This window comes from Eriocheir sinensis, chromosome 56, assembly GCF_024679095.1.
Source record: "Eriocheir sinensis breed Jianghai 21 chromosome 56, ASM2467909v1, whole genome shotgun sequence".
NCBI lineage: Eukaryota > Metazoa > Arthropoda > Malacostraca > Decapoda > Varunidae > Eriocheir > Eriocheir sinensis.
In genome coordinates, this window is record NC_066564.1 from 10,392,845 (window position 1) to 10,417,938 (window position 25,094).

General features: G+C 42.5%; 1 protein-coding gene across 1 annotated transcript; it reads right to left on the reverse strand.

The window, feature by feature from the left end:
- Positions 1 to 7,094: 7,094 nt before the first annotated feature.
- LOC126984287 (histone-lysine N-methyltransferase SMYD3-like) lies at positions 7,095 to 24,724 on the reverse strand. The gene is made up of 11 exons (XM_050837911.1): positions 24,516 to 24,724; positions 20,350 to 20,462; positions 19,671 to 19,851; positions 14,031 to 14,100; positions 13,126 to 13,253; positions 12,577 to 12,753; positions 11,563 to 11,704; positions 11,100 to 11,405; positions 10,666 to 10,828; positions 10,182 to 10,452; positions 7,095 to 7,206 (listed from the first exon to the last, which is right to left on the reverse strand). Exons 1-11 carry the CDS (start codon positions 24,555 to 24,557, stop codon positions 7,183 to 7,185), a joined length of 1,617 nt encoding a protein of 538 aa, XP_050693868.1. The 5' UTR covers positions 24,558 to 24,724; the 3' UTR covers positions 7,095 to 7,182.
- Between the last annotated feature and the right edge of the window lie 370 nt (positions 24,725 to 25,094).

Here is a 25,094-nt window from a genome sequence, read left to right on the forward strand (position 1 = left end):
ATCAACTTGACGTATGTTGTGAGGAAATGTTAGTGCCTCTGATGTGCCCGTGACGCAGTGCAACAGTCCGGGGTGTGTGTGTAGGGGGCGGGGGGTAACCTTCCCTCATAGTCTGATCACGTACTGGACTCGTAATCGCCAGCCTGTACCATCCAGGAAACAGTTCATATGACCTCAGAGGAGTGATCAGTGGGTAAGACTGGGACCTGACACCGCACAAGGGGAGACACACTGCAGACTGCACTATGAAGCGGTGTGTGTGTGTGTGTGTGTGCAGGGCCGGTCAGTCTAAGATCACCGATGCGGGCATCGGTCAGATTTTGCCGCCAAAATCCAACGTATTCCCTAGCTGGTCCGCAAATTATTCTGTTATGCAGAAATTGGATGTTTATATAGCGATGAAAAATATATTGATGGTAACTCGAAATTATTTAGTATTATAAGATGTAATATTTTCAGTCCATGGTGCGTAGAACATAAAAATAGTATACTCGTATTCTCTGGTAATGCGTCACTAGTCAACTACTGCCGTACGTGTACGAGACAGGACACTGGGCTGGACGCGCGGGCCCTACCACAAACCCTCAACTCATAAAGACCGTCGGCCCCGCAAAAATTGGCATGTGTCATATTTGGGGTCTGGATCCGGCCCTGTGTGAGAGAGAGAGAGAGAGAGAGAGAAGGTGGGATGCTGTTTTTATATATCACTGCGGCGGAGTGTGGCGGAGTTTTGAGCAGTAAGGCTTAATTAATGTGATAGGGTTGTCAACTGCAATTTATGACGAAATATGATGAAATGTGCAATGACAATGATTATAATGTGTACTTTCATAATGATACGAACATTATCTAGTTTAATGAGAACAGAAATAAATTTTCCCTAATTATGGAAGAGAACTTTTTCTTTTTTTTTAGCACCTCCAAATATAATTAATTAAGAGTGAAAAATGATGCAACAAACAGAAATATACAAGATGAATGGAACGCTGCCTGAAAAGTATTGTCTTCTTACACGAGTTCTAAAAATCGGAATATAATCATAAATTTGTCTCGAATAACAAGCTTTACCAGTCCTTATTTTAGTATCATTGTTCATATATTATTACTGTTGCATTTGTTTTCTGATGATCCTGTACTTTTTTCTTTATGTCGTTATGTTTTGTTTTGTTTTTATGTGTGTGCTATTCGAAGCTAGTTGGAGAGGGCTACAGAAAACGTTCCATATCATGCGTTCTCAATATCAATGTCATACGTTTCAATATCATATGTTATCTCGTTCGCTCGTCACCTTCCCCGCCTCACTCTTTCTCCCTGCCTCTTCACCGCCACTCTCACACCTCTCCTTCTCCCTCTCCCTCCACTTCATCATGCATATGTTTTCTCTCCCCTCTCACACCACCTCTCACACCACCTCTCACCGCTCACGCCTCTCTCCCTCACAGCCCTCCCCAACAATACCTTACATCACCTACTTTTGATATACCTTTACTTCTCTCTACCTTATTACTCTCTCTCTCTCTCTCTCTCTCTCTCTCTCTCTCTCTCTCTCTCTCTCTCTCTCTCTCTCTCTCTCTCTCTCTCTCTCTCTCTCTCTCTCACACACATCCCCCCCCCCCCCCCTTTCCGCTGCTAACCATGATTTATTGGACACCTCAACAGACTCAAGCAAGGCGTAGAGCCATTTCAAGATTCCCTTTAACCGTGCCGCGTCCACTTGCGTGTGTGTGTGTGTGTGTGTGTGTGTGTGAGATAGAGAAAGCAATCCTTATAACAAGAAGACAATCGCAGAATTATAGCTAAACATCCTAGCCGTTATATAAGCACATTTTTTTTATTATTATTTAGAGATACTGTTGGAAAATTCGCCGAGGAACCGTCCATGGCAAATTTTCCGGAGATGTTTCCTGTCACGGCTGCGTTCATCTTCGAGACAGGCCAGGAGAGGATTAGTGACGCCCTGCCATGAATCACGATCAGGGGACAGCTCATATCTTGCGGCCGAGCTCTCTCAGACTTGTGGGCCACGGATCTTTGGCCTCGAGCGATACGTAAGATTATTTTGTTAAACTTAAATCCATTATCTCGAGGCTCAGTCCTTAAGCTCCTTTCAGGGAAACTTCTTAATCTGTTCCAATTAGAATTTAAGAGGCTTTAAAGTTTAGAAGTTGTGATTGGTGGATCCAAAGGCCCGAAGAGTCGCGTGTTTGCCAAGTTTTATCACGTCGCGGGTCCGGGACTGTCACTCGTGGCGGGAGGACGTGTCGCAGCGGCCGTCACAACCACAAGTTTGACAGCCGCGTTTTAGGGCGCGTCGGCCGGAAAAGCCGGGAACAAAACACTACTGCGCTCACGTCCTGCAAGAGGCGTGTTGTTGGTACGGAAAACACGATGTGCGTAAAAGTCAGGTTCTTTCCGGCTTGCTTGCTTTTGCATCTCCCCCAAGAGCTACGGCTCCCTGCACGTCGACTCCTGGTGGAGCAAGGTACTTCCTCTCTCTCCTCCCTTCCCCGGGGAAATACATTTTGGACGGGGAGAATAAATTTATTTCAGCGGGGAAATCTGAGGTGATGTCAGTGAGAGATGGCTGCTGAAGTGGATGAGGGGTGAGCGTGTGAGGAGCGAGTGTGAGGGGATGCAGAGCCGGGGAGGACTATGAAGAGGCGGTGAGAGGGCTTTGGCGACTGCTAGGGCTGAGATTGGGAGGCATGGGGTGCACTAAGCCAGGAGATTTGTGGCTTCGCTGCGTGCGGGTGCTTGAAGGCTGTGTGCGGCGTGACTGAGTGGACGAGCAGCAGGGGCGTCGATATGGTGAGGCATGCTTCGCGCCCATCATTTGTTGCCTTCCTGCAGCACCTCACGGCTAATAGTCTTATCCTGTTTTCTCCTCTATATCCCGAGGCGTTACGGTGCCAGCAATCAAGGCTGCCGTGATTTAGCGTGCCCAGCCTCCAGTATAACGCTTGACAGGTGTAATAAATGGATTCATTACCTCGTTGCATTATTTGATATTAATTAACGTGGTCGTTACTGCCACGGGTGAGAATAATTTGCTACCATAATTTACTTTCACAGTGGAGAATTAGGTGATTAGTCACGAAATAATTTCAGGTTCACTAACTTTTTCTGAGCAATGGTCCTAGTTTGTTTGCGACCCGTCCTGACTCCAGCGCGCAGAGGCGTATTTGTGTGACACCGGGAATTGTGGGGTAGCCTACTGCAATGGCCCCGTGACACTGAGGGACTTGGTCTTGTGTGGCAGGGAAATGCGCCTTCATTGCTGATGGAACGACTCGGAGGTGGAAATCTGTCTGTGTGACTGGACTCAGTGTGACTCACCCTTTGTGAGGCTCTGAATTTTTTTGTGACTCACTCTAGTGGCTCTGACTCATGAGTTCCTTTGTTGGCACTGGTATGGCTGTGTGTAAGTGACTAAGTTTTTATATTCAACACACATTTTATTCAATCACCTTACTGTAACAAAATTCCGTGAAATTATTGGTTTGCAGAACAGAGCTTCTTTACGAAAATATTATTTAACTATGAATAACAGCAAGTATTATGGAGAGAGAGAGAGAGAGAGAGAGAGAGAGAGAGAGAGAGAGAGAGAGAGAGAGAGAGAGAGAGAGAGAGAGAGAGAGAGAGAGAGAGAGAGAGAGGAGGGGGGGGACTATTATTCACAATCATAATCTACATTTGTGCAAAAGACGTCATGGTCTGCTTGGGCCCAGTCGTGGCACACTACAGTGTGCAAGTCAATGTACAGGTGAGGGAGGGAGGGAGATAGACAGACAGACAGACAGACAGATAGAAAGGATAGTAATTGCAGTAAATATGAATAGACAAAAACTAGGTAGATGCGTAGCCTTTAAGATCAACTAGAAGAATTTATCGAATCCGGGGGAATCGAACCCGGGACCTCTCGATTGTGAGGTGAGCGTACTAGCCACTGCACTACGGAGCGGTGTGTGTGTGTGTGTGTGTGGACATTTTTCCCTTCATAAATTTGGATATATACGAATCAAAGGAAAGATGACATCAACATTTTTCATCGTAAACGTTCGCCAGTGGTATACACATTCCTAATGAAATGGCGGTAAATATTCAAACGCACGGACAAATAACTCCCGCAGAATACCTCGCAATATCCCGTGCGAAGATCGAATTACAGAGTTGCACTGCAGGTGACGCTCCTTTTCGGGGGCAATTGCGTTTCCCAAGAACCCTCAGAGTAAGCAGGACAGGCACGGCGGCGGGGAGGCAGAGGAGGAGGGATACGAGGAGAAGGGAGGAGGCAGAGAAGAAAGGGTGGAGAAAAGGAAGCATGGATGGAAGGAGAAAGAGAAGGTGGTTTGCTCGGCCGGCTTGCTATCTGCCCACATGCCCCTATCTTTCCCCTCCTCACCCCTTTCCTCTCTCCCGCCCACCCGCTCCCTGTTTTCCCCTTCTCTCTCTCCCCCCTTTCCGCCCATTCACAACCCCTCTTTTTCCCCTCTACGCCCCCCTCCTGCCCTCTCCGTCGCCTACACTTTTGCTGGCGTAATGCAGGGCGCAGTGCTAATGGGACTGCCCGCTGATGTTTAGTGTCTCCCTGGCGAATCAGCGTCTCATGCATGGAGCTGGAATATTTCCCCCGGGGCTCCCTGAATATTCTCACTCGGATGTTGGGCTGTTTGTTTTCTCGTGTTTTGGTGGGGGGAGTTCATGTTATTATTTTCTTACGTGTGCGTTTGATGTATTGAGTGCGGCAACACGTGGTAATATATATAAAGTAAAGAGTATAGGCTTCACGTGTGTGTGGGGTGTGTGTGTGTGTGTGTGTGTGTTCTTAAAAATATTATTGTATACTCTTGGTATTTTTCGCCCATCCAATGTCTATTTCACGTGATTTGATGAAAGAATAGAAAACGTATTTAAAAATATCTATGCTTGGCCAAAGGTAGAAGCAAAGAATAAGTGTTCTGAGCTATCATTACAGATAAAATGTGAATATATGGGCGGCCCGCTGACAGAGTAAGGTGACAATGTGCTGCCTCACCGTGACTCTCTCCGCACACCAAAAATTCAGCTGTTTCTGTATTGGTGTTTTGCTTCACTAGTTTGTTAATCAAGAAAGTCACTTCAGTATGTGTGTTTGGTTTTCATTTAGTTCAGGAGTGATACATGTTCCCGGAGCGGCATTAGCAGACACGGAGCTTCAGTCGACGACCAAGGGAGTGATAAATGCGTGCGTGTTTGGGGAGGTGTGGGGAGGGGAGGGGGAGGGCCGAGTCTGTCAGCTCAAGTATGATGCTTGCTGCGTTTTCGGTGTTCCGCCCGTCTCGTCTGTCTTGCATCTTCACTCCGTTATTCCTTCATATTTCCTTCTTATTCGCTCTCGGCTCAAAATTTCCCTCGAGTAAACAAATGACAAATGATATATCCAAGTGATCGAACAGCAAGAAAATCATAATAAATTCTCGCTATTATGGTATGGGAGATTACAGGGCAAGGTGATCAGCTACCCGTAATGCCACTCGGATTCACGCTGCACCTTTCACGTCACTTTCCCGTTATTTCCGGCATTTCTCAACACAATCTTGCCTAGTGCCGAAATTAATGGCACGAACCCCAAGAAAAGGTTCAGACGCCTCGAGCACAAGTGTGGCCATGCAGGATGAATTGGTGGAGAGAGGCGAGAAAAAAAAAAAAAAAAAAAACGGTAGTATGGACGATGAGAATGATGGAAGGATCTGTAGAGCTCCAGTTCTCGTAGCTACTGAAGGAAGTGAGAGACGTTAGTAAAGTAAAGGAGAAGTTTCTGAGGGACGATTGGCAGTATTTGAAATTCAGGGAGTTACTGGATGAGCTAGAAGAAGCCGAGGAGGGAGGAGGAGTGCTGGTTGGGTCTGTAAGCAGGAGGGTGTTAGGTGAGGAGGGTGAAAGACGTAATAAGGGATGGAAAGGCGGTAGGGAAGCGTTTGAAGGGTATGATGGGAGAGTTGGAAAGTTGCTCTGAATTCTAAGAGGGTCTGAAGGAATTAAATAGAGAAGAAGCAGAGAATGGGTGAAGTCTGTAAAAGCGTTTAGGAAAGACTCAGAGGATGTAGACATAGAAGAAGGAAATGACCAAGGAGTGAATGGCTAAATTAATACTTAAAGTCTGAGAGATGACAGCCAAGTGTGTGCGAGGAACGAAAGTTTTGATGAGGAAGGCGCCTGAGAGAGAGAGAGAGAGAGAGAGAGAGAGAGAGAGAGAGAGAGAGAGAGAGAGAGAGAGAGAGAGAGAGAGAGACTTATGTAAATAATCAAAATGGATCGCCTACACCAGTTTTCTAGAAAAAAAACGTATCGTACACACACACACACACACACACACCGTCCTTCATTTCGCCTCCATCCACTCATTTCACATGGTACAGAGACATGATGCATAATCACTAAGCAATTTCTGCACACACACACACACACACAGACACACACACAAGCGTCCTTCATCTCGCCTCCATCCACTCATTTCACACAGTAGAGACATGATGCTTAATCACCAAGCAATTTCTGCACACACACACACACACAGGTGCACACACACACACACACACTCACACACTCAAAACGAGCTTTTCATTCATGTAAATATGCTACACAACTAGGTAAACACCATTATGAAGGAACACTCATACAGAACACACAAGCACATCAATGAATGATCCAGTAACCAAGTCAGCAAGACAAGTAAATAAATGTCAACTGTGATTTCATTTGATCAGAAAGTAAAATTAGTTAATCCCAACATGCCTTACCTTTTCACCCTTGGATCCCAACATGCATTACCTTTTCACCCTAGGATCCCAACACGCCTTACCTTTTCACCCTAGGATCCCAACACGCCTTACCTTTTCACCCTAGGACCAAGTTCATTCCCTCTGAGCCTCCTCCTAGCTATTCCATGTTATACTGTTGTTGCTTTTACAATACACAGAAATTTCTGCACCTCCCTCTTGCATCATGTTCTTACTCTGCTGAAATTGTTACACCCACAGATTTGGGCAGAAATCAAGTCACGGAATTTGCTTTTCTTAAGGAAAACGCTTCATTTGGGAGTAATAAAACAATGCTTCAACTAGCGCGTGTATTGCAGCTCAGTACGTCCTACAGCTGTACAGTCAGATGATTCAATGATTGCAAGAGTGGTTGTTGTAGCAGTCACCCACACGTAGTCCTGCACAACTATTACAGATGGTTACTAAAGGTGTATGAGCAATGGATTTCATTATATCAACAGGAAGGAAATAAGATTATGGTTATTACAAAATAATATAGATATTTTTGTATAATATTTACAGTGATTACAGTGACAATAGATTTGTTGCCTTTTTTTAAGTGATGAATGATATTTTGCTTTAAGGAGGATATCAAATGAGTAAATATGGAAATTAATGAGTTAGGGGTCACAGCTTGTCATGTTGAGGCACTAAAAATGTTAACAATGATAAGCAATTTATTTGTTAAAGCTAATGTACAAACACAAGGAACATAGATGTGTCTATGTAACTGAATATTGCAGTATGCAACAAACTATTGAACAAAGTATCTTGAGAGGTAAAGTAATATTTATTTCTTACCAAAACTTCATAATATAAATACAGTCAGACCTTGCCATTCATGAACATGAGTCTCATACACGTGTATGACAAAGCATGAAGGCAAACGAGTGCACAGTTCTTCCCTGGTAACACAATTATTTGTTTATATCACTTTATATTCCATGAGTATCAAGTTACTGTAAAAACAAATAATGATGTCACATGTTAGAGAAAGTTCTTTTGAACTTGATTGTTACCAGATATTAGGTAAATTTGAAATTAAATGGATATGCTAACACTTAATTCCAAGCATGTGACCCTGCCTGCTGTGACACTCCCACATCTTCATGAGCATGACAAACAACCTAGTTTAGATCCAGCAACTTACCTACAAGCAGTTGGTCAGCTAGTGCATATAAACAAAGGAGAGGCAGGGGTGCTGCTGTTTTCACCATTTTCATTTTCAATTTTCCAACCATCTAAACCCATCATACTAATGCTAATTAATTTATTATAAATACATAATTTAATTTTATGTAAGTTATTATCTGCATATCTGATCTCATTTTCAGAGCTGTGACACTATTAGAATCCTAAGAAATGATCAATAAACTTGCAATTTGTGACCGTTCTGAGATGTAACTCTTGTGAATGGCAAGTCCAACTGTATACATTTAAAAACGTGGAATGTGGTGATAGTTTTTCTTAATGAGCTAGCTAACCTATGAAGCTCTTTCACACTGTAAGTATGCATGTTAATTATTTTTAGCACTTTAAATTAAAAATATTTAGTTTGGAGAGCAAACAACATTATCACAGAAATCATCACATTTCAGTTCACATGATTAAGTCTTTGTCTTAGATGTCCTCATGCACAGACTAAATGAGTTTCACCCCAAGCAGGTTCTGTGTCAATGCCACCTCCAGCAGGCCCTTCCTTCCTTAATGAAGAAGGAATCTTGAAGGGTTTCACTGGCACCAATTGGGATCCCTGTGCTGCTATGACACAACAAGCAGCAAAATATCCAGCTAGCCCCAGCCCTGGCAGATCTGGATCAAGGCAAGACCCCAGTCCCAATTAAATTTATAGTGACACTCGGAAACTGACCCCAAGCAACATGCAGAGGAGTGGACAGTGGGTGCCGCTGCACAAGGCAAGTTAATCGTGGGTATTGAAATATGTGTGAACTCACAGTGCTCATCATAAATGTATGCCAAGCACTTGACATAGCATGCATTAAGGATGGAAAACAAGGAACCAAATCCATTCTTTATGTTTGTTTACACCTTTGCTTTATGCCAGTCCTCAGTCATCAGATTGATGTGACATTTTCCAGCTCTGACAACACACCCTTAGTGCTTTTTTAACTTATATAGAGAACAGAAATGCTAATAATAACTCCCATAATAAATGTGCTACAGACCCCAAAGCCAGAGCAACTTGGGACTGAGGAGAGGAGGGGGTGCTGACCAACAAGACATATCTGCTCACCACTCAATCAACAAGAGTGCTTAGGGTGTGTTCACTATGAGCTGGAGGATATCATATCACACAAAAGTAACAGTTCATGGCAAGCATAATGCATTGGGGAACAAATAAAAATAATAGGCGGAGTTGTGTTTACACTGGGCCAGGTGTCCAGCATACATTTGTGCAGAGCACCATGTGAAAGCACATGTGGTTCAATTCTCTTTCCTTGTACTAATTCTTTGCCTTTGTTGATCCCCAACTCCTTCCGCCCACCCAATCACACTTTTAAAAACTTCATTGTCTAGCTCCTGCAGCAAAAAGTTACAAGTACTACAAGTGGAACATCAAGCTCATCATTATGATCCAGTCAGTTATGCTGATGGCCTTGACCCCTTCGTTTATGGATTTCTGAAATGTGCTTGGGTACAACATGACTGAATGTTTGCTGTGGAACCCATGTCGTACATGCATAAAACAAAAATAATTGGGTATACGAAGACTTTCTGATTTGGTTTGGCATGTATTCTGTGGAAAAAGGGCACCTCTATGAGCAAGTTAGCCTCCATGGAGCAATGGTTAGTGTGCCTAGCCACAAATTCACAGGGCCAGGTTCCCTAGCCACAAATTCACAGGGCCAGGTTCCCTAGCCACAAATTCACAGGGCCAGGTTTAAATCTCAGCCCAGGCAGTCAATGCACAGCTCACCCAGCTGTTCATCCTCCCTTTTAATATGGTTGATAAAATGATACCTGGGGAAACCTGGAAAAGGTAAACTGTGGTAACCCTGGACTTTGCACTGGCCTATGTCCCAGAGTAATGGGTTCTTCTCACCACAGGCTTAAAGAGCCAATGCAATGGAGATGAGCACTGCAGCTATGGTGTATGCACCTAACTTTACCTCACCTTACTCTACATGCAAATGCATTTTCACCATGATAAAAAATACACCATAGTGCTTGAGGGTCTTGTGCACATTCCTCCACATAAGTCCACACAGATTTCTACAGTATTATAAGTTGTAATGAACTTGTTACATTAAGTTCTTTGGTCAATGTTATGATTTATTAGAAAATCATAAATAAAGATTAGAAACAAGACTAAAAAGTAAGTGGGTAACAAGGCAAAAGAAATGGTAACTTTCACCTTACCGGCCCACCACCAGAGGTGCCTGAAAGGCCCTTCTTTCCCTTCCATCCTGCCATTTTCTCTGCCTCCCTCATCTCCTCTCTGGCCTGCATATAGAGTGGTGCTGCCTGCTCTGTGTAGAGGGGGTGTGTTGTCCCATGGCTGGCCTTCAGGATGCTCTCTGCTCGAGCAAGGTAACCCACTGCCTTAGAGAAGGAGCCAACGTACACAAGAATTTTTCCCAGCTTCAGGAGCACCATCCCTAGACTGGGGTGTTTCTTCCCATAGTAGTGGCTGTAAGCAAAAGCGATTATTAATTAGTGTTGAAAAAGGACAGAAGGGAGTGCCAATTAGTATTGTAAAAGGACAACAAGAATTATCAAGAGTTGACTATGTATTAGCTTGACAAAGTGAAATAAAGCACTTTGGCTCAGCGAGTGTGAAGAAAACATTTCCTCCAGTGCCTGCCTAAAGGAAGCCTGTTCATTACAGTGTTAATAATCTTACCTCAAGCCTTCAATATTCAGGGAGCCATAGGTTGAAGCCTTTTCCCAGTGACTTAGAGAGATGGAAGCTTCAAATGCAGCATCTCGAAGCCTCACTAGGAAAATATTTAAGTCGTGTAGCACTCCAGTTGCCCTTTCCAGCCCTTTCTCACACAGGTCCAGGTCTGAGGGACTTTGTCAAGGATAACACTCAAATGAGATGAGAACATAATTGAGATTCTATTTAACCACACCTCCCATTCCCACGCTGCCAACTTATGCGATCATATACCCAACATAAATACTCAAGATGCAGGTTATTTCCCAAAAGTCTAATGCTTTACCTTTGCACAAGTAGCTCAGCACTATAGGCCAAACATGAAACAAATAAAAAAAATGTAATGCAGGGATAAATTGAATGAAACGTTTGGCTGCATGCATATAAGAAAAGGATACAGTAGTGGTCTTTGCAGAGGTCCAACTGCTCCTTACAAAAACTGGCAACGCTGTAGTACATTTCCACCTGGTCAGGAGTCATTGGCTTTGATGTTCCACAATGAGAACATGAAGCAGTGAGTATTTCTCTCTTTCCTTGGCTTTCAGGGTCATAGATTTTTTCTGTCCCACTACTTTGTGAGGAAATGTTTATCTCTTCATTGATGACCTCGGCACTATTTTCCCGACAGTCGGGCACTTTTTTCGACACTTGGTGTCTTCTTAAACCCTCAGGGATGAAAACCATTCCGGAACAGTTTGTGTTGCCTGATCAAACAAATATTTAAAAGAATGAAAGAAATGTCACACAATCTTTTTCTCAGATATAATTTTCAAAGTTCTAATATCATCATCATGTGTATGGGTTTAGGGACAATGACTTAAGATGGGACATTTGGTTGATCAAACTTTTGCAGAAACTTACCACAACACAGAGGTCCCACCTGCTCCTCCTCCCACTCTGGGCTACTGCACCGCACACAGTCACACAAGAAGTAATAGCGACGTTGGAGGTCAGCCTGGCGCTCTTCCCTTGGATTCAGAACGTCAATGTAGCTGATACGAAGCTGCCAAAACAGAAGAGGACTTTTGGTGTCAGCTTTACATAGATTTACACAGAAAATCAGACCACACAGGCCCCATGGTCCAAACTAGGTGGTCTGTCCTTAAACCTAAGTGAATCTACACTAATCAGATGGCTCCAAAACGTTGCTTTTCTACTCGTTAATATTAAGTTCAAGGAAGTGACGGTCGAGCTTGTTTTTAAAGGAGTCAATCGTGTTACACTGGACCACTGACGGAGTTTATTCCATTCTCACACTACAACGTTGGTGAAGAAAAATTTGGTGCAGTCTGAATTTACTTGTCTACATTTGAGTTTTATGCCATTGTTCCTCGTTCACAAAGTGTCATCGATCATAAACAATTTTGTTCTGTCTACATTCGTGAAACCATTAAGTATTTTAAAACATTCGATCAGTTTTCCTCGGAGGCGACATTTCTCAAGAGAGAACATGTTAAGGGTGAAAAGCCTTTCTTCGTAGGATTTGTTGTGCAAGGAAGGGATCATTTTTGTTGCCCGACGCTGAACACCTTCTAATTTAGCAATGTCCTTTGCATGGTGAGGAGACCAAAACTGTACCACATATTCCAAGTGGGATCTGAATAAACTATTGTAGAGCGGAAGTATTACATCTTTATTCTTGAATAAAAAGTTTCTTTTAATGAAGCCCAACATTCTGTTCGCTTTATTTGCTGCATCGATGCATTGATGTGAGAATTTGAGGTTTGACGCGATTTTGACCCCCAGGTCCTTAACGCATTGAACGCTTGTAAATAGAGATAGAGACAAATAGACTGGAACCTTACCAAATAAAATTTCAGATGTACAAATGGTCATTTTCTCTTATCCAACATTCAAATAGGTATATGTGCACACCTTGCTCCAATCAAGGACAGGGAGGTCCACCAGGGAACGGCAGGTCAACTTAAATCCATCAAATGCCACATATGCATTGGGCTCACAGGAGTGGTCAAATATGGATGCTGCCAGATAGACCCCTGTGCCCACAGTGTTCTGGTCTGGATCTGTGATGCTGAAGCTATTCACACAAATCTGAGAAGACAGTGAAAAGTTGTTGAACACAGCATGTCAACAAGTAATAACTTCAAAATTGATGATGGTGCACTAAACACTTCATGCCTCCTATTCAAAAGAATATTTCATAATGTCTTGCTGGTATGGTATACAGTACTGTGTCAGGTATCATTATTGTTTAAATTATCACAACCAACAGTTCCCTTCTCTATTATTAACTTTCATAGCTTCAACTCTTGAGCTTTTTCTATTCTAACCCAACCCCTTCCCTTAGCTTCTAACCTTCCCACCAAGTTCCCATCTCTCAAGGGTCACCAAATAATTGCCAAGCTTTACCTTTCCTGTCTCTATCTCCCACAATCCCTTTAACATAGTCACATCCTGACTCACCCGCCCAAATATTCCCTGTAGTTCTGCTTCATTAGGTAACTCCATCCCTACCAGGAAGGATTCCAGCACTGCCACCAGAGAGACAAAGTGCTCGTGTCTCTTGCTGTCCTTCTTGATGTCGGAGTAGTCTGGCAAAGATCAAAAGTTTTAAAATGGCAGACACCAACAGTGCCTCCTTTGCTAACATGCAACGCAAGTCTTCCAATAACTTTCTGTTGTTTTAAAATCTTCAATGTGCTGCTTAAATATGCCATGCAAAGTGAGGTAAAAATCTGCAACAGTGAACAGTGTTGGTTTTAAGTGGAAAAGAAAAAAAAAATCCTGATTTCTGCATGGTGTGTTTTGTTCCTTCACTGATGTTTACTGGGAGTCAGGAATGGATTCATCCATTTTACAATGTTCCTTAAGGGAAAATTAGTTTCAGTTTATGATCAAATTGGTTTAAGAAAAACATTTAGGAAAAAATTAAGTTTGAAAACCAAAGATTCACTGTACTTAGTTATTAGACCAGGTTATGTTTCATCATTCAAGGCAAAAGCCATGTTCACTATGGCATTCTCCCTGGAATGCAGGACGTTATGCCATCAACAGTGGATGAAGAAAAGTTGATGAGTCTGAAAAGGGCCTCAGAGTCTCAAATAAACTACACATTGCCAACAAAGGATTATTTGTTTCCGACTGACTCTCTTGTGTGCCACACTGACATATTGCCATATTGCAAGTCTGGATCTCCACTAGATGGCACATTGCTGACTTGAGCAAATTTTCTGAATTTTCCATCAGTTACTCTAACTTCTAAATATTTTTCATTATATTTTTTGCGGTGCTAACTTATCCATAATTCTGATTCAAAGAATGTAAATCTATAGTGATTTTATTGTATTACATCATGCAAAACCACTCACGGTTCATTAAATCCTTAAATTTGCGGGAATAGTTGGTTGATATCTCCTCCGCCAACTTGTCTCCTCCATGCTGGAAAAGGAAAGGTAATGTAGTGATGCTGCTGCTGCCAACATTCATGACTGCTGCTAAGGAGATGAACGAATGACAGCCAAAATCAAATGCCAAATCACTAATAACTTAAAAGCAGAAACACTTCCAGTTATCAATAATACAAATCTTTGAACTCTTTTCTAGAATTCTAGAACTGAATCAAAAATAGAAAAATAGAACATCAGAAAACACTGAAGTGGGCATCCTTGTCAATGAGGGAACCAGTAGTGGGGGACATGGGGCAAAAGTCTCTGGTACACAGCAGCCATTTCCTGAGTATTTCAGACATAAAGACCTTACTCATTATGTGCTAAGAGTAAGTATGCAAAGCCATTTGTCTCACTTAATGAAAGCCTTCAGACAATCACTTAGCAAATGTCATTAAAGTAAATCCAAAAATAGTAAATTGTGACAATTCATAAATTATATCAAAGTTATAAATTTGAGTCACATGATGGGAAGAATATGAAGGTGGGTTACTGTGTGTAGTTTACATGAAGCGAGGGGGCGGAGGGGAGGAGATTAAACAAAAGCGGCACAGGTTGGAGGGTGCACAGTTATTAGGTACAACAACAAAATGGCAGGATGAGAACAAGAACTTGAAGTCACCTGTGGAATAGCATCCTGCCCACTGTAGTACATGCCTCTGATATACATAACATAATAAGGTGCACAAAGGAAGATCAATCGGCATGAAGAGAACACAGCTACAAACAATCTATTTTCAAAGAACGGCAGTGCCTTCTTTTCTGACAGGCGTCCCACCGTCAATAACTGGTATTAGGATAACACATTACATGCTCTATAGAAATACAGTAGTGTAGATAAGATGACAGGAACCCACATGACTATTCTATGATATCAGAATTCCCTCAACATTTGTAGGATGCAATGGTTTCAATGCAATACAGGATGTTAGTGGCAGGAAATATCACTAGAATCTTTAACTAAAACATTATATAGTCTTGCAATGTGATCCTATGCCTACGTAAAACCTACCAATTTCAGACGCACACTCGTGGTAATAATCAGTAAACCTGAATGCTCAGTGTGTGGATGAACATCTCAGTGGATGGTCTACCTGCATTTGTATGCAGTCTGTTCTTAAGTATGGATCCCCCTGTTCAGTGCAAGGAAGAGCATTATTGGTAATGATGATTATAATTCCTACTAATGGTACCGTACAGTAGAACATCGATTAAGGTATCGAAGTGAGATTACCTTAGCACTTGACCTTCAATAGCACCTCTATAATGTAATGGTTAGCACACCTAGGTACAAGTCCAGGAGACAGGTTTCATCCTACTGAGGGCAGTCGGCATGCAGCCCATCCTGGTGTTTATCCTCCCATTCAGGCTGCTTGATAAAGGATGCCTGGGGACACCTGGGAAAGTTTAACTATGATGACAAAATCTCACACTCCATGCATCCCAAAGGCATGGGTTCTTACCCACTGCAAGGTTAAGGGTTTGAGTGATGGAGATAGGCACTGAGGCCACAATCCCTCTAAACATGATGGTATCCCATATAAATAGGTTATCCCTGCTTTGTGTGTGTGTGAGTGTAATTCACCTCTTGGTCTGCTGCGGGTCTCTCTCAAGACAGCCAGCCATTCCCCTACGGAAGGGCACAGAGCTCGTAGTATCAATCTTTGGGTAGGACTGAGACCACTCACACACAACACACCACGACAACGAGGTCACAACTCCTTGCCTGATGTCGCGTACCTACTCACTGCTAGGTGAACAGGAGATAAACCAAACTTATCTTCACCCCGCCGGGGAATTGAACCCCGGTCCTTCTGGTTGTGAGCCAGACGCTCTACCCCTGAGCTACCGTGCCGTGTGTGTGAGTGTGTGTGTGTATTTACCTAGTTGTGAAATACAGGAAAAGAGCCGTACTAGGCTCGTGCTGTGTGTGTGTGTGTGTGTGTGTGTGTGTGTGTGTGTTACCTAGTTCTAATATACAGGTCTCCCTCAATTTACTACTGCGTTACGTTCCTGAAGACCTGATCGTAAACTAAAATATCGTAAATCAAGTCCTATGTATATAATGGGTTCAATGGAGAAGTGTTCTCCGATCTGCCTAAACTCACAAAACACTCATAACAACCCTATACATGATAAGTAATTATTAAAATAAAGTAATTGTAACAAAACCCACCCTCAGTATGGCCGTTCTGAAAGACTTCGTCTCAACTCAGCCCCAGAAAATCTGTAGGCCACAGAAAAGCAGTGAACAGCTGCACAGAAACCAAATGGTTTGAATTATCTCCTTATCAAGGTCATTCCAGGTGTCAATGCATCAACAAGGAAAGCTGTCACTTGATATCTCTCTAGCACCTTGTGTTCTACAATTTCTTTCCATGACCTCTTGTATTTCTAGTATCACAAACAAACAGGTCATCATTGTCAACCATTTCCATTTCCTTCATTGCCCTGCATGTTACAATCAGATCTCTTTTTTCTCTTCCCTCTTCCAAGGAGCAGCGAGTAGCGGGCTTTTTTTTTTTATTAATGTTTACTTTTTTGTGCCCTTGAGCTGTCTCCTTTGCTGTAAAAAAAAAAAAAAAAAAAAAAAGGTAGGCAAATCCAGTCTTTCCAATCTCTCCTCATACGTCCTGTCCCTCCAGGTTGACACCATTTTTCTCTGCTCTCTAGATTCTATTTTCCAAATATTTTTCTTTCTCTATGGAGACATGGCCCACCACTGCTGCACATTCTAATCTTGATTGAATCCCCAACACAGGCACAGGAGGAGGAGGTGGCTGAGTGGTCAGCGGGCAGGCACAACGTCCTGGAGGACCCACGTTCATGTCCTGCCAGCCGCTACTAGCTAACAATGTTCAGTCATCGCCGAGTAGCCAAAGACTACCCACATGGTGCCCTCAAGACCACCTATCAACTTGGATTCTGGATTAAAAGAGGATCAAAGATGAACTTCATGGGACAGCATCAGCCAAACAAGATGGTGCCACTATAAAAACTAGCCTGCACCATAAAAGGCTGGGGCTGACCACCAAGTCCCACCAAGAAAGCCTACCGGCACCATAGAAGGAACATAAAAAAAAGCTTCATCATACCCTTCTCCATGTAGTGGAATGTCACACAAATATTGGTTTGGAGCTTTTTCATTTGCTATTTTATAATTCCCGCTGGGTCTCCTGGTTCCTTTGCCTAATTCAGAACATTACATTTCTCAACATTAAATTTCATATCCCACTTCTGGTTCCAATTATAAAATTTATCAATGCCTTCTTGCAGCCTTAAGAGGAGCGTCCGCCATCTGTTAAATTATTAGTGTATGATCCTGATTATATTCATGTGAAAAGTAATATACACTTACTTTCTGATCTATAAGTCGATACATAATAACAGGAAAAAATTAAATGTACTTTTTTAACAAATTTAACTCAAAATTCCTCTCATCTAATGACCTACACTGCTGAAAAAATACCAAAGCAACTTAAAGCAGAATCCAAAAGATGCACTGTGGAAAAATTTTCAATTTTGCTTTTGTTAAATGATGAGAATTATTTTCAATTTTGTTGGTGCATCTAACGTTGTTAATTTTTTTCCGACAATTGTCCCTTAACTGAAAAGAAAACTCACGATGTAAAGCTTGCGCTTCTGCTCCTCTTTCCAGTGATGCATTGTTTATTAAAATTGGTCAAATAGTGGCGAAGGAATTTTTGAAAAACTGAAACTAATCCCGTTTTCTAAAAAGGAGAGTTAAAGTCTACGGATTTAGAGTTTGACCTTTGAACCTAGATGCCTTCCCAGTTGGTATTCTTTACTGAATTGCAGTTTTTTCTTTGTTTTGAAGGACTTTGTGTGTCTGATGGCGTCCTTTTCTTGGAAATCGTGCCGAAATGCAAAAATTTTCTCTGGCTTCTCTGGGGTGACTGATGAATGTGTCAGCTCTGCTGCCTCCAAGGCCATCACAGATGCTAGTTTGCCTCAAGATGCCATATGAATATTCTTTTAGGCTATTTTCTACACTTACACATGACAATATATGCACCTGTGTAGGAATACGTATAGCTTTTTTTTTTTTTTTTTTACTTGCCAGCTTACAGCGCCGGTAGACTTTCTGGAGGGGCCTGAATGGTAGTCAGCCCCAGCCCATCATGGCACAGGCAAGTGTTTTATAGTGACATAAGTGTCATTTTTGCTTATTTCTTCATTATATTTTGTCACAAGCTAGCCAAAACGTGTACAAAGATGTGAAAATTTTCAATTTTTCCCATTTTTTTTAGGTATTAGTGCGGGACGCTCTCCTTAAACAGTTCTCTTCCTCTGCCACTCTTCTCATTAGTTTTGTATCAACAGGAAACACCATGTCATTTATGTAACTCACAAACCTTACTGGGGCGACACAGACCCTTGTGGTACACTCCACTTGTTACTCCAGCCCATCCTGACATTTGATGCCTTATTACCCTTTTTATCTGCCTCTCTCAAAGAGTCCCTATATCTACTTCAAGATGTTTCCCCTCACTCCTCCATGTTTTTCAGCTTCCATAAAAGATGCTCCAAAATCTCATCAACACTGACATTAGTGTAAAAAATACAGAAACAAAAATTGCCCGGTATATTTTGGAATATACATGCATCTGCATGGCTGAAGCAGTTATGACAGCCATGGGTGGTTGTAAAATCTTCAGCAGAGTGCAGGGCTAGTGAGGCCAACCAAGCAGTATGAAGCAGCATCTCATCCTTAGAAAATCCCTTTCATTATGCCCACATATTTTCATCAAGAAATGGTCCTTGCTCAAATCTTTTCATGTCATTGAATGTATATTCGGGATACCTACATAAGCTTCCTCTCCAGTATCAAAAGAACAAATTTCATTGAAATAACACTTCAGAGCAGCATTCAATCCATTCATTGTTTTGGGGGGGATACCTGTCTCGTTAAATTGATGTCCTATTGTACTAACATCTCATACTTACATAACACCAGTGGAGCAGAACTCGCTCTTATCATAAATCATCTCTTATTATTACTGCAATCTGGTAATACTGCCCATAATGCATTCCACTCTTAGTTAAAACTCTGAAATAGCTCTGTAAACTCTAAAAGCTGAACTGAAAAGTGATTTTCAAATAAATTTTCAATGGTTCTGTAATATACACCTTATACACCTTTTCCTTCAAGTCACATGCATGAATACATGCAGTGCTTATGTCATGTTATCGTAGAGGGTAACCCTCTGCAGCTCCATGTGCAGTCTGCCTCCAAAGTCACCACTGGCAGGCGCCAGCCACAGTGTCAGGTCAAGGTCAAGCTGTTGAACATGCCATAATTTATGTAGTGGTGTGAAACAGTAAAATAATTTATTTGTTCTTCTATTCCATGAATGAAGATAAAAGATCCCCTGTTCCTCCCAGTGCAGAATAAAAATATAGTTCAACTAAACAGCTGTACCAGGTGTGACCCCTCAGCCCACAAAACTCTGAAATGCCATTGGGAGACATACCAATGAAAGGGGGGGGAGAAAAAGGTCCTGTTGGTGTAAACTTATAATAAGACGGCAACAGTACTACCTGCAGCTTCAGGATGACCTTGGCCATGAGACGGGCTGCATCAGGTGGCACTCTGGGTGCTACTCTCTTGAGGTGGCGGCACTCCAGGCGGTGGAGGCCCCATGCTGCTGCCTGGCACTCCTTCCCACAGTAGTGCTCCAGCCGGCACCCAGAGCACCGCTGCAGACCATTCCTTCCCTTTCTGGAGAGGAGAGGAAAAGAGTTCATGAAAGAGAATGACTTGACCTTTATGCATTATTTTATTTTCTTACAGTAAAAAAGCACCTTAAGAAAAAAAAAGTACAAAAAACACTTTGTAATTATCTCTGAATTTTCTTCCACTTTTCCCTTGGAGCAGTGCTATACAAGCTTTTTTTCCAGGGTTCTTTTTTTTTTTTCATGACTGTCTCCTCTTGTGTAAAAAAAATTATTAGATTAAACACAATACCTTCATGTGGGATGTAATGTTATTGGTATAGATGCATTGCTACTTAATTTGAAACCGTACAAAATCTAAATCTGACATTCATGACATTCATATGATCACTGATATAGGTTCCCTGACTAGTATAAGTGTCCTCAAGTGAAATAACAACTTTTACTGTTTTCAGCTTTCCTGTAGTGATACATTTAAAGCCACATAAACTGAATAAATAACCACCCAGCTGAAAAAACATTTATGCAAACTCTGAGTACATACTTGGCCAAACAGTAGTCACAATAAAGGGACTTGAGAGAGCTGCTGACCAGGTAAACAAACGGCTTTGAGGTGAGCAGCACGTCTCCACGCTTCACTGGTTTAGGAGCCGCAGCCTGAGCCGAGATGAAAATAAATTAGATATAACACCTAATATAGCTTAATATACTTGATATTGTTAATTGCAATACATATTTGCATACAGATTAATATTTTATACCTTTTGAAAACAATTGACTGTGCTCTTTTTTCCATATTTTCCTTACTTCTAATAAACTAAAAAAAAATAATAATATGGTATTAATCAACAAAGAATGACCTCATTTTATTGGACAGAAAGTCTCATTACTAAGGAAGCATACAGGATTTTTTCTGAGTCATGACCTATAGTAATTCCTTGGGGTTTTGCAAGGTTAAGTTTAAGGTATCTTCAAACACATGGTAACCAGCACCTTATGGTTTAAATCAACAAATAATGAATTCACTTTGTTGTATAGAAAGTCTCATTAGTAAGACAGCTTATATGAATTTTCTGAGTCAAGACCAATAGTAACTGTTTGGGGTTTTGTTAGGTTATTAGATATAAGATAGTTTAGGGTATCTTCAAACACATGATAGTCAGCTCGGTTAATCTAGCTAACTACTGCTTCTAATACACCGAAAAATTAGCATGCAGAGTGCATAGGATAATTCATTTGCTTCACATTTGTTGAGGTTTTAGTTACCATATTGTAAGTATTATTTGCGCAAGAGGTGGGTGGCTACCCCCTCTTATCCTCTATAGCTTTCCCTAGGTTGTTGGCAGCCAAACAAATGGGTACTGCCACCTCTGGGAAGGATGCCGTCACCCTCATTAACCCGGTAGCAGCGACGGGCCAAATTTGTGGCTTCACAGTGTACCAGCGACGGGCCAAATTTGTGGCTTCACAGCGTACCAACAACGGGCCAAATTTGTGGCTTTACAGTGTACCAGCGACGGGCCAAATTTGTGGCTTCACAGTGTACCAGCGACGGGCCAAATTTGTGGCTTTACAGTGTACCAGCGACAGGCCAAATTTGTGGCTTCACAGTGTACCAGCGACGGGCCAAATTTGTGGCTTTACAGTGTACCAGCGATGGGCCAAATTTGCGGCTTCACAGTGTACCAGCGACGGGCCAAATTTTTTACCGTGATATAAACCCAAAAAAATAGATGATGCATAAACTGATCACAAATGCATTGATATATATTATGAAATGGTTTGCATGTGATGATTTTTTCCTCATTTTGCTTGCTTAGAGAGGCCTTGATGAAACATGTGTAGTGCGGTGACTATGCCTGATGAACGAGGCTCCTATAACCCACTTAGCCAGTGGGGTACCTCTTTGGCCAACTCGGTAAGGAGTGGCTCTCCCGTCACGCTGGTCGCGGGTTCAATCCCAGGCAGCCGGCGAATACCCTGATCTTCATTAATTTCTCATGTGTTTCGATACACGCAGAGGATGTGTTGGAAAATAGAAAAATAAGCTCCCGGGGCATAACAGTGGTGGCATAGCGGTGGCATCCTATCCTGCGGTTCTGTTGAGTTTCCCCGAAGGGTTAAGGGGGAAATTCGGCAATTTGGGTGAAAATTGTCGAAATTTTCAAACTTCGGGTATGGCGTCGTCACTCTTCACCCAACCGGGGTGACTGGTTGCCAGGCGCATAATGCCGCGTAAAGCGGATTTAAATGGCTGGACATTTAAATGCCTTCACTGCGGACACGCCCTCTTATCCACTAAGCTTTGTTTTCCTTGTATTTCTTTTGTTTTTTCTGCTTTTTTCGGAATTTTTCTGATTGATAGCGGTGTACGATACTTTGGGTCTGTCTGGTGAGGAGTGGGAGCAGTTGGCGTGCCGCATGGCCTTGGGCTCAGTGCGTGAAATAAGACGGGAGTGGGTGTACGTACTCTCTTCACGTCATTCTCTATCTTCCATGGTGATGACTTTTGTGCGTTTGTTTTGTCGTACCGACTATAGTAAGTGACAATGCCACGTACGAGTGCAAAAAGAAAGTCAAAAAGTGAAGCAGGCCGCCAGAATATATTGAAAAGGTGGAGGAAATGTGACGATACGCATCAGCCACCCTCCCAGGAGGGTGTCAAAGGGTTCACAGCATATACGCCACGGAAAGCAGTAAAGAAGTCAAAGAAGAAAAGCAAGACAACACCTGGCCCTGATTACCAGCCTGGTAATTTCTAAACAAACTGTCCTGGCAACAATGAGGTGGGGTGGGCTCCACTGAGACCCAGTGAATATGTTATTTTCATTTTAGATATATATAATATATAAAAATTATGTTATATAACCTAATATGATTAAACACAGGACCAGGAGCCTTGGTTTCTTTAGAGGTCTACCAGGCAAGGGAGAACTCACCTTCCGTAGGGGCTATACAGGTGACATAAACGTGATGTAAACATGGCCTGAACTACCTAAACAACCACTACCAACCTTCCAGGAATGGTCGAAGAGTTATGTAAGTAAATATTTGGATTTGGTGCATGTTGGAGGGATTGTTATGGGGTATTGAAGATGTTCACACAAAAATGCATTTTTCTCAAAACTTGTTTTTGGCACACATAATGTTTAATAACTCTGTCAGTAATTGACCAATTTTAGAAATTCAAGTATCAAAATGATCACCACCCTCGTGTTTAGTAAACGTACTATTATCACGCATTAATTTCCTCAAATAAATTTATGACAAATTTATAAAACTCGAATTTCTGACGAAATAAAAAGGTAACATTTTGCGGTGTAATAAATTTGTTGTAACTTCAGCTAGGTGTACGAAAATAGTAGCATAGGTACTTTATTGTGTATATTATCTGTGATCACAAGGAAATTGCCATACTATTCATAGTTTTGAAGTTATTACATAATTTTGAATGTCTTTCGTCAATTCCAAACATAACGCACTGCACAAAAACTACGGCAGCTTTCTTTACCATATTACTGGTATAGAAGCACTGCATATTAATACACATTGTGTAAAAATATTATTCACCTAGGTGAGAAAATAAAGGTAGGAGGACCCAAAAACCGATATCAGTGCCAAGCGGCCGAATTTCCACCTTAACAGGTAGGATGGCCCATGCTCTCCGAGGGTAATAGAAAATGGAAGTGTTGGAGGTATGTCTCTATGGGGACATTGTGAAATAGTGCACCAAAAATGGTCACTGTCTAAGGTCTCAACACACACAAATTAATCTACATAGAGGGAAGTCGTGTAGTGCGGCGACTATGCCTGATGAACGAGACTCCCATAACCCACTTAGCCAGTGAGGTACCTCTTTGGCCGACTCGGTAAGGAGTGGCTCTCCCATCATGCTGGTCGTGGGTTCAATCCCAAGCAGCCAGCGAATACCCAGATCTTGATTAATTTCTCATGTGTTTCGATACACGCAGAGGACGTGTTGGAAAATAGAAAAATAAGCTCCCGGGGCATGACACTTGATGCCCGCAGCTGCCGGGTCAAGCAATGGCTGGCAGTAAGTGGTGTGCTCGGTAAATCAAACCAGTGATTTACGAGAGTTGGTCGGCCGAATAAGAACCGTAGACATGTCATTCCACTACAAGTATACGGATAGCACGCATCAGTAGCTAAAGCTGGTATATGTTTACCGTTGTTGTTGATGAGATTTCAGGCCCCAGTCTGCCGCCGTATCAGCACTCCACAGGGCCGCTAACATTATAACAGTAATATTAGCACCCAAAGTTGTCCTCAATCCTCATATTCGTGAAGTCGTAGGATTTAGTGAATAAGTGAGTCTTCAGCACTTTCTTGAAGATTGCCAGACTGCCACGGTTCTTAACATCCCCGGGTACCGTAAGTTATTATAGAGCCGCGGGGTACTCTTCTCAAATGCCCCCAAGCCAATTTAGGTTGCGAGGGGTGAGTATGGGCAAACACTAGAATAATACCGAAAAATTGCCCTGTGGGTCGTTGGCAGCCGAACAACCGGGAACGATGCCATCACCCTCATTAATAAATCCACACTATAGGGGCGAGTCACCTGCGTATCAGGAACACTATCAGCCGCCATAGCAGAACACTAGATCACACAGTGCCTCCAATACAAGTTCACTGGCCCTGTGGCACTCCCTTGGGCACCCCCTGAGGCACCACGGGGAAGGGCCTCCTCACCTGGGGCCGCCCGAAGGCTCTTGCTGATAACACGTCCCGCATGATTTGTTACTCTGCTGTGCTTCTCCTCCCTGTCCGGCCGCCCCAGCAGTGCCACAGTAGCGTGTCAGTCACCTCTGGCACTCAACACACAGGTGCCTTTATGCCGCCACACAAAAATATCTCCCCGGCTGTTCCCGAGAAGTGTTCGAGTCCGTGCGCGCCTCACCACAGCCTTGGCATGGACCTCCCTTCCCTTCCCTTCCCTTCAGCACTCCACAACTATTTCGTTTTCCCAGCAACAAGACAATAGCTTCCACTGTAACAATAGCTTCCTCAAGTAACACTGAGCACGGCCCTGGAAAGCGTAGAGGAATAAGTAATGAAAAGAATAAATAAGCCTTCCAGCCAATGAATTAAGCCTTTCGAGCATGTTAAATGAAACTGAAAACTATATATTACAGCGAAATTATAACACAGATGAAAATGATGATAAAAAAACATTATTATCGCTCTCAGGAAAAAAATAGAAGTCGTGTTGGGGCCTTAATAACCGGGGATAGACGTTGTACTGAGTATTCTGGTATTAGCGCCATAACC